The sequence below is a fragment of the Folsomia candida genome, unplaced genomic scaffold (assembly GCF_002217175.1).
Source record: "Folsomia candida strain VU population unplaced genomic scaffold, ASM221717v1 Fcan01_Sc004, whole genome shotgun sequence".
Taxonomy (NCBI): domain Eukaryota; kingdom Metazoa; phylum Arthropoda; class Collembola; order Entomobryomorpha; family Isotomidae; genus Folsomia; species Folsomia candida.
The window spans coordinates 11081080-11095919 of NW_019091196.1; the positions used below are offsets into that span (position 1 = coordinate 11081080).

Genomic DNA, 14840 nt, shown 5'->3' on the forward strand with positions numbered 1-14840 from the left:
TTTATATCGCATGAATTATAGTACAAGTATGCAAATATCAATCATCCATGTAGTTAGCAATGCCAATGTTCTATAAATGCAAAATACTCGTATTGCTGTAAATTTGGATTTGAGATTTTATTTCATCATCCTAAAAACCAAGGAAGAAATTTGGGTGGAGAAAGTTGAGAAATTGGAATTCAGTAGTGAAAGTAGTAGGATTCTCTCTCACTATTACGAGTCTCTAGTGATGGGGAACTTGGGATTGCTGCCCGGGTGTCACGAGTCTCACCGTCCCATCCCTTTCTTCCCATCCACTGCACTTTTCAATACTTTTCAGTGATAGCAGACAAAAATTGTTGGGAAAAGATAGTTGCAGGTTTTAAGATCTCATTGCAATCTGGTCAAGATGATGTAAAGACTGCATTCCAGGAGATAAGTAAAGAAAGCAGAAAATCTGAGGCAATAAATAGGATTTGGAGGGCGTTCAAGGTAAGTTTCAAGGAGGTTTGTTGACTGTGATTGATTAACTAATGTTATCAAGAAACAAAATAATGTATTTAGTAGGGTTATCATTGGGGTTTATCGAGGTGTGCATGTATAGACAGAAAATCTTTAATAAAGAATATTGCATGACAACAAAAATTCTACATGCTACTTTGTTGTCCTAATTTTATACGACTTTACATTTTGAATGCAATTTACAATTTCCATAATTGATAATCAATGTAAAGAAACGATCCCCATTTTTGTTGAAGATGGGGTCGCTGTAAGGGGCGCGTAGACAATAGGTAAGAGTGGCCAGTTGATCGTTGAAATCTTTTGAAAGTGAAGGTGTACAAGTTTAGTTAGTAAACAGCAACATTAATTAATCATATACAGATCGTCAGGGGCATAACTGAGTATTTGGCCTACTGGTTAAGTCTGGCTGTATTTAAATAAAATGGTGCATGCATTATGCAAATTACGATAATAATAGGCGATACTGTATAATTTATCAATCTTCTCTTGTGGTTTCTTCCAGGAAGAGCTGTCCATCCCATCTCGGCAGTTTCTTGTCTCTTCAGCGTGTTTCTTCAGCAGTCTCAACTCTCAACTCAATTGCCAAGACTAATAATAATACCATCGTTTCAATTATAAGTATATCTGATCTGATTTCTGTAAATATTTATATAATCAATTACATTTTTTACTTATTCCTTTCCAGTTACTTGTGCGGTCGGAAGATCTGACCATTATAAAAGAAAATCTCTCGATATCGCCATGTTGGTGACCACTCCTATGATGCCGTCGACCAGGGAATATCGCCAAGCGGAAGATTTATACTTTCGGAGTCATTGTCGCCGAGACGTTCGAATTCTTCTCGTCGGAGAACCTGGTGTTGGGAAGACATCCGTCATTTTATCTCTCGTGTCTGAAGAATTTGCCGATAGTGTTCCTCCACGATCGGAAGAAATCACAATACCTGCGGATGTTACTCCTGAACTGGTTCCAACCAACATTGTTGACTACTCTAGTAAAACGCCAATTACTACCCCTAATTATTCCATTCCATATTTACAATACTAGCGCAATTGTAATGATTTCGTATTTTCTTTCCCCTCTAGCACAAGAACAAGGAGAGACTGAATTAGGAGAAGAACTTTTGAGGTTAGTTTTTTTAACGCGTTCAGTCTGTCCAGCATGCATATTTCAATTTATATCATAATTATTATGGTGTTTTTAGAGCACATGTAATCTGTGTGGTATACGACGTGAATAATGAAGAGACCATAGATAGGATAAGTACGTACTGGCTTCCAATTATAAGATCAACGCTAGGTGAAGATCACAAAGTCCCAGTTATTCTGGTGGGAAATAAGATTGACCTCGTTGACTACACCACGATGGAAGTAATAAACGATTAGTCTATGATTTTTTTACAAATTGATTATTTATTACTATTTTTTGTGATTTTATTGTTGCTCAGATGGTGGTTCCTCTAATGAATGAATTTGCTGAAATTGAAACATGCATTGAGTGTTCCGCAAAGACTTTAAGGAATATTTCTGAACTGTTTTACTATGCACAAAAGGCCGTTCTTCATCCAACCTCTCCTCTTTACAACTCTGACAAGAAAGAGGTAATACGCAGAAAATGCAACATTTTACCAATAATAACCAAAGCAATATTTAGAAATAACAGAATATAAACGTGCACATGGTTTGTTTATACATTTTATTTTAATTTTTGTTAATTTTTGTTTAATCTACTGTTCAAATTCTAAAATGCTTTATTGTGTCCAATTTCAGCTGACTGACAAGTGCAAGAAGGCACTTGAAAGAATTTTTCGCATTTGTGATGTCAATAATGATGGATTAATGGATGACTTAGAAATGTATGCTTTCCAGAAGTTTTGTTACGAGTAAGTACTAATTTCAAATTAGCATAGTTACTTTACGCATTGCAATTCATTAACCTGTTTCATTGATTTAGTGCACCTCTCCAGCCCCAAGCGTTAGATTCTGTGAAGGCCATAATCCAGAGAAATTGTGAAGATGGAGTATTCGTGAACGGCATTACGCTTTCAGGTTTCATTGTATTACATAGGCTTTTCATTCAGCGTGGTAAACACGAGACGACGTGGACAGCCCTAAGAAAATATGGTTACAATGATGAGCTGAATGTCTGTAACGACTATTTGTGCCCTGTGTGAGTGAGACACTCGGAAATAGATGGATCCTTAATGCGTAATGACTATACTTAATGCTTATAATTTTTATTTACGATTCTAGACTTAGCATTCCTCTCGGCACAACAACTGAACTAAACCAAATCGGCTTTGATTTTTTCACTTCCATGTTTGTAAAACATGACAAAGATAGAGACAGAGCGCTCTGTCCGGAGGAATTAATGAGTCTATTTGCAACGGTAAGATCAAGTGTGATGTTCTAAATAAGGTATTGCGATACTAATTAATGACTTTATTTGTTGTATTTTAGTGCCCAAATATTCCATGGGGAAAGCAACTTTTCCAGGCAGTTCAAACCACGGAGAAAGGGTGGCTAACTTACTCTGGATTTATTTGTCAATGGGTTCTCACCACGCTGTTGGATGTAAATAAAACTATGGAATACATGGCTTATCTAGGATATCCAATCACGGAGGAAAGGAATCAAACCGAGGCAATTAGTGGTACATACGAAAAAGTTGTATTACCGTTTACGTGCTTGAGCCCAATTCGAATCGAATGGACTAATGACAAATCCTTTGTTTGATTATAGTTACACGTGAAAAGCGATTAGACTTGGCAAAGAAGCAATCGACTAGAAATGTCTATCGGTGTCACGTAATTGGCGCAAAAAATAGTGGAAAGACAACCCTTTGCCAAGGTTTGATTGGAAGAACTCTAGAACAGACGAAACGGTTTGCAAACGATGGCCAAGAGTTACCTAACTTTGTCGTCAACATGGTACAAGTTTACGGACAAGAAAAATATCTGTGGTAAGAAAATTCATACGAAAAAAATGGGACATTCATTCATGAGTATTTTATTTTTTTATAGTATGCAAGATATAGATTTGAACCGTGTTGTGGACTTTCTTCCAACTAATGAAGGTACGCATATTCATGATTAGGATATGCAATTGTAAATTATAATACATCATTCTTATTATTAAATTTATTTCAGTTTTATGCGACGTTGCATGCCTCGTATTTGATTCCTCTGATCCTAAATCGTTCGAGTTTGTTGCTAGAACCTATTTGGTAATATTTATTTATTTCTAAAACATGTATTCACCAACAGTCTCATCTCATGTCGTAAGTAGTAATTGCTATTCAATTGCTATGTTGCCCACTCTAGAACTACTATGCGACACAAAAAATTCCAGTGTTGATTGTGGGAAACAAATCAGATTGTGGGGACGTTATGCAGGGTATTACTCAATTAAAAAATGGAACACCAAAGATTTAAAATGGAGAATGACCTTTTTTCGTTTGCCATCTAGATTACATTCTTCAGCCGACTGCTTTTTGTGCCAAGTACAAACTCCCTCCCCCTCACAGCTTCTCTTGCTTGGAGAAAGTTAATAAGGAGATTTACGTTAAATTGGCCACAATGGCTGCTTTTCCGTAAGTGATTCAATCATATACAAGATGCAATGTGTTTTTCCAATTTTATAAAATTGGACAGAATTTAGTTAACATGTTAAGAAATAAAAATATGAAAATTATTCATTTGGTATTGTTAATAGTCGCTTCCAAGCTGCGTGGATGATATTTTATAAAAACAGGTCAGTAGTGTACTCTTGATACACTAGCGCTTAACGCACATTTTGCAGCAGAATCAAATTGGGGTTTGTATTTAGATGGCAGCCAATAATGATAATGTTCAGCTTGCTTGTGATTGTCTGCTATATACTAGTTCAATTACTTAAACTCCGTTTCAAGCTGTCTGATTTCACCGCCTTGAGGATATTACATTACATTACCCGAATGAGCCGAATTATTTTATTATTTGACACCACTTATTTTTATTTTGGCGTAGAAATCATACGAAATTGAATAATTTAAACGCCCAAATAAAAATAAGTGGTGTCAAATAATAAAATAATTCGGCTCATTCGGGTAATGTAATGTAATGTCCTCAAGGCGGTGAAATCAGACAGCTTGAAACGGAGTTTAGTTTGAGACAAAAGACAACTTCTAAAATGTATGTTTAAATTTTTACAGTCATCTAAGAAGACTGGGAGTGATACCGGACGGGAGTGTTCCATGGGTGAAGACCGGCGTAGGAGTAGCATTGGTCACTACAATGGCCTATTTAGTCTATAAAATGTTAAACCCACAGAATAATCCGCTAAGAGGTCGCACGACAAATTAGTCTCAAAGAAGTGGAATGAAAGAATCCTGACCGACTAGAATCTATCAGCAGCACCGTAAATAATAATAACATTTAGTCCTCTTTTGGATTTAATGATTGTGAAACTGCATAATAGAACAATTACTATAATATGACACACTGTGCACTGGACATATGTAGTACTGAAACATCATCTCGTTGCGAATTACAAAATTATTATGTATGCAATTTATTTTGTAGTATCTTTGATAGATGAAATATGATCTAGTATTCCTCGTATGCAGTACACAACTAATAATATTGTGTTTCATACACCAGTTTAATGCTTATTTATATAAAATGTCAATTATTTAAATAGTACATATATCTTAAGTTATTGGTGTGAGTCAAATTCATATAGATCAGGGTTTCAAAATTTTGTTTGCATAGTACTGCATACGTATTTTAATTTGTAAATTGTATTATAGCCATCATCATAATTGTGAAACAGCAAACAGCTCATTTTATGTATGTAATCTAGTTCAGCCGCTATTTAACAATTATGACTTGCAACAAACAAACAGATCTTGAATGAGAAAGGAAGACAATTGATGATATCTTTAATTTAGAAGACAGCTAAAGTTAGGGAATGTGTCGCGATGCATACAGATATTTATGTGATTTATTATTCTAGCAATCTGAATTGTTGGGGGTACACGTATTATAGTATCATGATTTAAAGTCATGATGAAATTGTGTAGTATTAAAAGCTATGTGTTCGACGCAAGTATTTTTGAATAATAATAAAACAAGACACATAGAATTGTTAAACTTGTGCGTAATACTTTATTAATGCGCCAACAAAATAACCTTTTAACGAGATTTGTTTTTATAGAAATACTTAGAATTTTACAACTTTACGCTTCTTTGCAACTGTTGGTTTACTGTCGTTCTGATTGAAATCATTCGATACAGAAGAGACGGGTTCTTTAGAAAAATTATCGTTAGGATTGGGGGCATGTTTCCGTTTATTGTTCTTTTTAAACTTGTTGGGTTTTGGTTGTTTGCTTCTTTTGTCTTTGTTGTCATCAGTTTCATCTTCGTTTCCCTCTTCAACATTCCTACTACTACTAGACGCTGGAATGTCTTCGTATTCCGTGGAAGCAAAGGGATTAGCCATTCTCCCCACTTGTGCTTCCGGATCGTCTTTCCCCCCTCGAGCTCCTCCAACAACGGTTGGACAATCTTTTTTCAAATGCTGAACAGATCCACATTCGTCACAATTTCCTCCAGCAGGGTAGATTCCGTTCTGATTTGATGGGCACTGTCTCGCAATGTGGCCCGATTTGGAACAGACAAAACATTTGGCGAATGAGAATTTGTCGCTCTGAATAAATCAAAAGTAAAAATTAATTTATACCCATTTACTTGAGTTTAAATTACACATCTATCAACTGTACCTTTCTCTTGCAAAACCTTGACGTATGTTCTGTAGAGCCACATTTGAAGCAGATGTCGCCATCCGAGCTAGTTTTCTTGCCTTCTTCTCCTCCCTCTCCTCCTTCTCCAGTGTTGGTATTTGTCGCCGGACAATCAGCAAGGACATGACCAAACTGTCGACAATTGAAGCAGGTCTTATCCCTCCGCCGTTTCGACGCTTTTTCTGCCTTCCGTCTCTCCCCTTGCAGCGAGTCTAGGATTTCTTTCCGGGAAATACCTTCACTTTTCATCTTTTTTGCGACCCCTTGCAGTCTCTTTGCATCGTCTTCGCCAACCCAGAAATTTCCAAAAACTTTAACCGATTTCGTCGATCCCTGTCCCCTTACGTTCGGATTGCTCCCACCCAACGGAGTAAAATTTGGATTTTCTTCGCTATCTCGTCCTCTTCCTCCACCTCCTCCTCCTCTGCCTTTGTTTTTGTTATCTCTTCGATCTGGTCGTCGTTTTTGAAACTTTTTACCACCTCCACCACCACCCCCATCACTTTGATTAGTCCGGTTGTTGTTGTTGAACTTCTTTCCTCCGCCACTGGGGGAACCTTTATTATTATTTGAAGGGGCTCCTCGTTTCGTATCTCTGTGATTTTTCGTGTCATCCTTGGCTGGCGTGGCTTTAAGTTCTCCCCAAGAAGTAGAGTCACCCTCGACGCGTTGATGAGTACTTTTCACACGAGTAAATCTCGTCATTTTGAGAATGAATTAGTTAATTACCACAATTAAAAGCTTAAATTTGGTAAATATAATACTTTGTAATCGTGTTGTGTTATGTGAATCTAAAAAAAAGAACATGTGCAGCTCGCACACATTTTACAAACACGTTCCTTTCCGCTGAGAAATTTGTCCCGGGAACAAAACTCAAACCAATCAGTCTCATAAAAATAAACAAAAACAACGCAATTTTTATTGCACGTGCAAAAAATGCAAAGTTATAATTTTTAGAAATATTTATCATGTCACAGTTAACGACTCGACCCCAAGTGCTTCGGTTGTACCGACAGATACTCCGACTGGGGAGGAAGTGGGAGGCTGCTTCGGGGAAGACTCAGGACACGAAGATGGAACGTAATTACATCAAAACCGAAGCCACAACCCTGTTCAGACAAAATTCAGGACTTGGTGACCCAAAAGTTATTCAGGACTGTATTCATGAAGCTCAAGCGAGGTTGGAGTTAGGTGAGCAACTTGGAAAGAGAAGATTTAGATGATTTGTCTAAGATTTTTAATTTGAAACTGTAGCTGTTCATTATAAGACGCCGTATCCGAGACCGGTGAACGTGCCTCCGCAGTCAATGGCGAGAAAGAAGGGAAAAGAACAGGGGAAAACGCAAGAACGATTAAAGAAGCAGTCGATTCCAGTCTATATCAAGTCGCATTTCGAACGATAGTAATTGAGTATTAAGGTAATGATAATGAAGGACGATTAGATTATACTCTAGTCATCATATTATGAGAGTTTATATGTTGATAGTTATATTGTCAATACAATTAAAAGGTTGCGAAACTCTAGAAAATGTAGTTTCTTATTTAATATTAATATTGCCCATTCAACATGGATTTTTTCTTTTACAATTATCTTGAAAATTAGGTTTGTTTGCAATTTAAAATTATTAACTAACTGTAATATATATTAAAATCACAGTCAAGTTAATTGAACGTCGTATATGCGTCTCATGTTCAAGACGTGGGTATTCTCTTTTTAAATAGTCTCATGAACAGCACCATTCCTGATACAACATACAAATTTAAGAATTCATACTAAATTAACGATAAAATGTGTGATATAAGTTGTACTTACCGACGAATACGGAACAAACTATAAAAAGTAGGACCCACACCCAACATTTACACGCACTCTTGTTATACATTTCTACTTTATCGGCTTCCACCTTTAGTGAACCAGTGTTGGTTTCCATCAACTTTGCTGACTTTTCCAAAACCTTTAAGATTTAAGTTATTAGCAAAATTACTAAACACTGGTCATATGCATACTTATGCAATAAACATAGTCAAACCTCGGTATCACTCTTAATAATATTTCCTGCAGTCATGGCCTGTTCTTTGATACTTCTGGTCAACTCTATCATGTGCTCCGCAATTTTCTCTTGCATAGTGTGATGATATTTTAATAGCTCATCGATATCTTCAGGCTTCCCTTTAGTTGTATTCGTTGTCGAAGAAGGCGAGGAGGACGTCGGAGTTCCCATAAGTTCTCGACGTAAATCTTCCGAATACTTTGTTATGTGACGATGTTTAATTTCCATGCTGCGGTTGTGATCCAGTTCCGAAGAAAAGTGGGGCCCGGGACTGATTAATTGAGATGCGATTGCTTTCTCCGCAACGTTTGGCTAAAATTATGAAAAAATTGGTAAAATGCTAGCAAGTATAATGATTTATATTCCATCCATATATACCATTTTAGCTGTGTGGAGCACTTCCTTGATGAATTCTATTTTTCTGCCATACTCTAAAAGGGTGTCCTTTTCAGGGAGACTATACAATGTATAAGCTAATTAGATTAGTTCACTCCACACGCATAAATACATAAGTTTCAATATTTTACATACTTTGGACCCGTCTTCAACTCCCGCAGCATGAGTTCTAAAGCCTCAACGTACTGTAATTATATATAACAATTCATATTTGTTAAGAGAAAGTGGGTTGTTTATTTAGAGAAAGTAGTGACACGTGTACAAACGCTTACTTTGTCTAGTCTCCAATCGTCCTGAAGTGTTTCCGTGTCCATCGCCATATCCTCGCAGCGAGACAAGAGACGAATTAAGTTGGTTTCGACTCGTGACCTGTTGCGTTGCTGCTTGGTGAAATCTTTCTCCTTGTCAGCACCACCCACGGGACGAAGGGGTGCCATTTCGTCGTTACCAGAACTTTTACCAGGACGGATTGTAGAAATTTTCTTTCAAGACGATATCACATAACGATAACACTTAGTTGGATAAGAAATTAATTTAATAGATAAAATTCTTGTTTATCAGCTGCCTGCTTTCTTTCTGATCTCACTTTCTCTTATAAAGAGAGTTGTGAATTCCGAATTGGGGCACAGTCGCACAGTGCAGCAGAGCAAAGTTGCAGCACAGATGGGATTGTGGTGTGGTGTTGATAGTTTTTAGGAACTTTGCAAATTAAAAATTAATTGTTAAACAATTCGCTAATACTAGTTTTAGTCGTATATATTTATAGATCTATGGGTTTATCAGTAGTTCGTGTATCGTGTATTCTCAATTCTCAATCACTCTAAACCAAATTATTGGTAGAAAAACAAGTAAGTTGATTGTCTTGTTTTCAGTTTCGTAAGTTTGTTCATTGTACAATTGAACTTATGTATGTCAGTATGTGTAAATATTTGTAAGACGGAAATCCATAATATTTGTATTGGAGTCTTGTAATGAAATTACATTTTGGAATGTAAATGTATGGTTACCAAATGGGGCGACATTTTAAGCGAATTGTCATGAATGCTGTCAAAAATTTTATTTGCTAATTTTGCCAATTCACAATTTATGACAAATGCGAACGTACTTCTTACATGTGAAGAGTAAAAGTTGAAAAATCCATTATTGTTATTTTCAGAATTATCTTGACTCAACATTCCAATGTGTGACCACTAAGAGGTTTAAGGACAAGTCGGACCACTATCAACTATGGAGTTTCCTAGACTTACGAAGAATGCTGTAATTTTCCAGGACGAGATTGACCCATTAAACGTCCTCACAGCTAAACGGATACCACCACAAAATATCGCTACGCGTCTCGCCGGACGTGAAGTATGGGGTGGGTTCGGACCACGATCTGGGACGGAGAAGTTCCTCCAGCGGTCCATGTATCAAAGCATCGTGCCAAACTTTACTGTCACTCATGTTGAGAAACCACCATGTTTCTTGCGCAAGTTTACGCCGGATGGAAAGCTGTTTGTGGCTTTCTCTGCTGATCAGATGTCTGTGGAGGTGTATTACTTTCAAGGACCACAGGCTGCCAATTTTTTGTTCGAAGATTTGGCAAAAAATTGGAATTATAATCGCAATAATCCTTCGGATTCGTCTGGGTTTAAACCACCTCCAGAGAAGGTGACGGGTGTAAAAATATCAATGTAGACATCAGTAATGTCAATAGATACATACTCACATCATTTATCATCTACATTTAACTAATTTCTTGTTAATTATATAGCGAGCAAAAATGAGTGTCAGCGATCGACGAGCTAAGAACGACCCGTACAGTCGCGGATTCCCTGACATTATCAGCGCCGAGGATAAGGATAATTATAGTCAAGAAATTCGGAAAAAGATATTCCAAGCGTTTTTTAAGCTAAAGTTTCGCGTTCGTGTCGCTCCTCAAGGAGAGGACTTGAATCGAGAATGCTCTCTTTTCACCGAAGACTTTCGCTACCTAGTCGTTGGATCTGCTACGTATGCACATGATGATTACGCCCAACCCAGTCACAATGAAATATATCGGACGAATGAATCGGTGGAACCGAATGAAAGATTTCCGCTGGAAGACTATACAATTCATATTATAGACTTGAAACATGGCGTTCTGACTGATTCGAAAAGCTTTAAAGCTGATAGGATATTTTTATCACATAATCAAGGACTCTATCTTTTCAACAACACTTTGGCAGTTTTGTCAGTTCAACATCAAACAATCTCGATATTTCATGTGGATAATGGTCAATTTTGGCCAGTCAGGACAATCGGTAGATTTTGTTATGAGGATGACGAATTACTTTACTCGGGTAATTATTTGATTTATCTGCTGGTCCGATTTTTGTTACATAAAATGTAATTAAAACAACTCTTTTATATGCATTTAGCTGTGCCCAGTTTCCTCAGCGTTCGTCCCAAAGATGAGGTCTTTTTTAGTACATTAAAACAACGCCTACTGGCATTCTTGTTCCGTAAAGCGTACGAAAAAGCGCACGAATCGGTGGATCAAGACTTGACTGAGATTGCTCGCTTACGTCAGTATTATGAACAACTTGTCAATCTTCGAATCTGGAAAATGCAACTTCTCGACGAAGATCACCTCTTGCTTAAATATTCAAGTGAAGATGTTGTCACTCTCAAAACCCCAGAGCCAAATTCACAGCATTGTTTATTCGTGATATACAACATACCAAAAACAAATGTGATTGCAGTCTTTGAAAATACAACTGAAGAATTGGTTGACTTTTTTGAAAATTTTACTGACAATTTTCGCAACAATAATTTGACCATGGAGGGACGGTTTACCTCATCCCCATCAAACAACATGTATGCAAGGTATGTAAGCCTAAAATTACTCAGTAGTTTTAATGTATTTATAACAAACGAAAAGTATGCAAAATAAATTATTTTGTTCATTTTCGTAGACAAATCCATCAAAAATTTCGACAAACCATAACCAGTGCTCGCTATGGTGGTAAGGTTTAAATAGATTAGTTGATTCCATCGAAAAAGTTACTCTATTTAATTTAATATTTTTATTAATCGACCAATTTATTAAATGACAGGACCGGTTGAAGCGACGAAGCGAATATTGGCGCAGCTTCCGATCAGTTCACAGTCATACAGTTCCTCGCCCTACCTGGATCAGGCGTTGTTTTCCTACGATGATCATCGCGTGTCATCCATGGAACGACCAAAAGCGTGTGGAGAGATTCCAATTAGGTACTAAATCCCTGTAATAAGACATGTTTTTACTTGGTTACTCTATAGTTGATGATGACTTTGATGATTATTAGGTTCTACGGTCGAGATTCAGGTATCTATAAGTTTCAAGTTCATGCCGGAATATTATCCAGAGGGAGTGCACCTTCCGGTCGACGACTCGTCGCTTTCACCTTCCACCCTTCAGCACCCTTTGCGATAAGTGTACAAAGAACAAATGCCGAGTACTTGGTCCATTTCCACTTGCGACTTGATCCACATTCACTACTGCCACCAATTTAATCATGTACGTCGCCAAACAAACTAATTTGTATTTAACACAAAAGTATTTTTTATAGGTTAAAAATTGACTCGATGTTCGACTATTTTCGCTTTATATTACAATAAGCAGCTAAAATTATTTATCCTAAATGGATACCCTAACCTTAATTTTGACGTTAAATTGATGAAAAAATTGTAAGCTATTTCATAAGTAAATATTGTCCCATGTTTAAATCATTGTGGAAGGCCAATAAATACATTTCTGACAATAATCTTTATTGTGTTACAAATTTTCAAGATCATAATAACTTTCTTCATCTTGCAACGAGTGTATCAATTGATTACCATTGGGTTCCAAGCTTGAGTTGACCTCTTTGCTAGATTGACCACTTCCCCCTGCCGACATTACAGTGACTGGCAACTGAGTGGGTATTCGTAAAATGGAGGCTGATTGGAGTTGCGTAAAGTTGAGTTGGTTTGGTAAAGAAATTGGAGAAATTGGAATGAGCTGGCCAATAATGTTGAAATTATTGGAGGAACGCATGGAATATTCGGACATTGTAGTTATCATAGAAGTGGAAGCAGGATTGTGACCCGATGTGTCTGTCGGTGGAGGCTGTACTTTCTTTATTGCAATTTTGTTAGGTTTCTCTTCATACTGATGATTTGTCGATGATTGTGGCAAATGTGCCTTTTTGTGAACACGAAGACTGTTGGCTTGAGTGAAGCATTTATCGCATGAATCACATTTATAAGGCTGCAAAAATTTAGCAGTGAGAAAATTGAAGTAAACTTTGTAATCGTTAAAACTGACTAACCTTTTCTCCAGTGTGGGTTCTCATATGCATAACCTATCGAATCACACAATGTAATCAATTTTTCAAAATTTGAAAATCTCTTGCATTACATAAATTACCAAGTGACTCTTTAGTGTGAACTTTCTCGGACAATTTTCACAAGCGTAGGGCTTTTCACCGGTGTGGGTCCTTTCATGAGCGACGATATCTGAGAATGCAGCCTTGGTTAACTTACTTTACATTTGCCGATTTGCATATTATTTTACACCAACCTTTCGGAAGTAGGAATAATTTTCCGCAAAATCTGCATTGATGTTTTTTCTCGCCATCATGAATGAGTCGGTGCGTTTTGAGATGGAACTTTCTCTGGAAACTTTTACCGCAGTCTGAGCACTTGTGGGCACGAACGTTGGTGTGGGTCTGGCTGTGGCGTTTCATTGCTGCCGGTCCATTTATCAACTTTCCGCAGATCTCACATTGAATAATTTGCGTCTGTGTTTTAGAGGTCAAAGTAGGATTCTCGTCGTCTGACGATAACTGATTCGTGGTGGAGGAGGCAGATTGAGATGTCTTTTTGGGAGATCTTACACGCTTTGCTCTAACTCGTTTCTCTGAAAAAAATGAGACAAAATTTTTCTAAAGAATTATAATTTACATGACAAAGATTGACTTACTTTTCGGTTCTTTGTTGATAACCAGAGATGGTTGTCTTACATTTTGCCCAATTTGCTCATCATTAGAAACGGCTGAAGAAGGAGGAGTGGTGAAAGCGTAATTAGAATTGTGCACTAATGGTACTGAAGGTGGAGGATGTGGAGCGTACGCATTTGTAGATTTTATTACTTGCTTGGTTATCAGTGGAGGTTTAGATTTTTTAGGTGTGTCAAGAATTGAGGGATTTGCAGGGGGTGAGATGAACATGTCTTCACCCGAATCTGGACAAAATTGTTAGACGGATTAATTCACAATGTGATTAAAAGAACAAATCTATATATTCACTCATTTGTTTTATGTACATACTATTTGACAATTCCTCATCCACCATGTCGTATAGGTTCGGGTTGGGTGTGGTCACAGAGATGCTGGAATATGAATGTTCTTGTGGCTTCGAATTTTTTGTTATTACTAATGGTTCATTTTCAATAGAGGATGATGAGAAGTGATTATGATTATGAGTATTTGGCTGGGATAATAATTGTCTCGAATTCTGCAAGTCTTTCTCAAAATCTAAGTCTGTATAAAATGGATAACAATACACAAATGCATAAATATAGCCGACTAATTTAATAAACTTAATAAATATTTGTTTATTATTTATACCACCAAATTTTTTGGTTATCCATTGACACAATAATTCCATCTTGTTCTTGAGAAATGCCACGTCCTGCCTAATCTCGTCGAGCTCAGAATCTATCTGTTTTCTCTTCTTCATTGTTTTTATTAAAGATGGAGTTTAAATGCAACGATTAAATGCGATTAAATCTAAAATAAACATAAATAAGATCAATTCTAAATGACTAAAAATATTCTTAACTTTAATTTAATTATGTACAATTGAAATAAGACGCTCTTTCAAACTCGACCTGGTGAGAGGAATCGAAAAAACATTGTGACGCTGCGCCTAAAAAGTGGTTCGGTGTTTCAGAAAGTCGTCATTTGTTCATTTTACCATTACGGTAACATACGTGGTTCATCGCGTCGCATGGAAAACTGAAAGCCCCTAATATGCAAAAACAACTGCTCCTGGGATGTTACCGGCAATTTTTATGACATCTTATGTTACAAGTTTCTGTGGACCTTTTAGCATAATTTCATGAAG

General features: G+C 36.9%; 6 protein-coding genes across 9 annotated transcripts; 3 read left to right on the forward strand and 3 right to left on the reverse strand.

The window, feature by feature from the left end:
- Window positions 1-247: 247 nt before the first annotated feature.
- On the forward strand, window positions 248-5628 carry LOC110848399 (mitochondrial Rho GTPase 1). Of its 2 annotated transcripts, XM_022095608.2 has the most exons (17): window positions 250-471; window positions 1004-1119; window positions 1187-1495; window positions 1587-1629; window positions 1706-1871; window positions 1949-2101; window positions 2271-2383; window positions 2455-2670; window positions 2754-2889; window positions 2961-3153; window positions 3243-3462; window positions 3524-3576; window positions 3650-3726; window positions 3824-3896; window positions 3969-4092; window positions 4215-4253; window positions 4693-5628. In XM_022095608.2, the coding sequence occupies exons 3-17, from the start codon at window positions 1243-1245 to the stop codon at window positions 4841-4843; spliced, it is 2010 nt and encodes a 669-aa protein (XP_021951300.1). In that variant the 5' UTR covers window positions 250-471; window positions 1004-1119; window positions 1187-1242; the 3' UTR covers window positions 4844-5628. The 2 variants fall into 2 exon arrangements, with proteins under 2 accessions (XP_021951301.1, XP_021951300.1); XM_022095609.2 differs by lacking the exon at window positions 4215-4253 and having other exon boundaries at window positions 248-471.
- On the reverse strand, window positions 5625-7066 carry LOC110848400 (cold shock protein 1). Its single transcript, XM_022095610.2, has 2 exons — window positions 6262-7066; window positions 5625-6188 (listed from the first exon to the last, which is right to left on the reverse strand). The coding sequence occupies exons 1-2, from the start codon at window positions 6985-6987 to the stop codon at window positions 5703-5705; spliced, it is 1212 nt and encodes a 403-aa protein (XP_021951302.1). The 5' UTR covers window positions 6988-7066; the 3' UTR covers window positions 5625-5702.
- Window positions 7067-7184: 118 nt separating this feature from the next.
- LOC110848113 (LYR motif-containing protein 1) lies at window positions 7185-7806 on the forward strand. Its single transcript, XM_022095234.2, has 2 exons — window positions 7185-7473; window positions 7537-7806. The coding sequence occupies exons 1-2, from the start codon at window positions 7251-7253 to the stop codon at window positions 7683-7685; spliced, it is 372 nt and encodes a 123-aa protein (XP_021950926.1). The 5' UTR covers window positions 7185-7250; the 3' UTR covers window positions 7686-7806.
- LOC110848106 (DET1 homolog) lies at window positions 7574-12496 on the forward strand. 2 transcript variants are annotated; one of them, XM_035850746.1, is made up of 7 exons: window positions 7574-7700; window positions 9886-10379; window positions 10483-11050; window positions 11129-11576; window positions 11666-11715; window positions 11807-11963; window positions 12038-12496. In XM_035850746.1, exons 2-7 carry the CDS (start codon window positions 9957-9959, stop codon window positions 12243-12245), a joined length of 1854 nt encoding a protein of 617 aa, XP_035706639.1. In that variant the 5' UTR covers window positions 7574-7700; window positions 9886-9956; the 3' UTR covers window positions 12246-12496. The 2 variants fall into 2 exon arrangements, with proteins under 2 accessions (XP_035706639.1, XP_021950919.1); XM_022095227.2 differs by lacking the exon at window positions 7574-7700 and adding an exon at window positions 9399-9577.
- LOC110848112 (vesicle transport protein USE1) lies at window positions 7813-9349 on the reverse strand. Its single transcript, XM_022095233.2, has 6 exons — window positions 9002-9349; window positions 8865-8914; window positions 8712-8790; window positions 8313-8645; window positions 8096-8237; window positions 7813-8024 (listed from the first exon to the last, which is right to left on the reverse strand). The coding sequence occupies exons 1-6, from the start codon at window positions 9164-9166 to the stop codon at window positions 7975-7977; spliced, it is 819 nt and encodes a 272-aa protein (XP_021950925.1). The 5' UTR covers window positions 9167-9349; the 3' UTR covers window positions 7813-7974.
- On the reverse strand, window positions 12480-14617 carry LOC110848108 (zinc finger protein 567). Of its 2 annotated transcripts, XM_035850748.1 has the most exons (8): window positions 14574-14617; window positions 14342-14503; window positions 14042-14254; window positions 13696-13956; window positions 13294-13632; window positions 13141-13229; window positions 13043-13075; window positions 12480-12981 (listed from the first exon to the last, which is right to left on the reverse strand). In XM_035850748.1, the coding sequence occupies exons 2-8, from the start codon at window positions 14451-14453 to the stop codon at window positions 12508-12510; spliced, it is 1521 nt and encodes a 506-aa protein (XP_035706641.1). In that variant the 5' UTR covers window positions 14454-14503; window positions 14574-14617; the 3' UTR covers window positions 12480-12507. The 2 variants fall into 2 exon arrangements, with proteins under 2 accessions (XP_035706641.1, XP_021950921.1); XM_022095229.2 differs by lacking the exon at window positions 14574-14617 and having other exon boundaries at window positions 14342-14560.
- Between the last annotated feature and the right edge of the window lie 223 nt (window positions 14618-14840).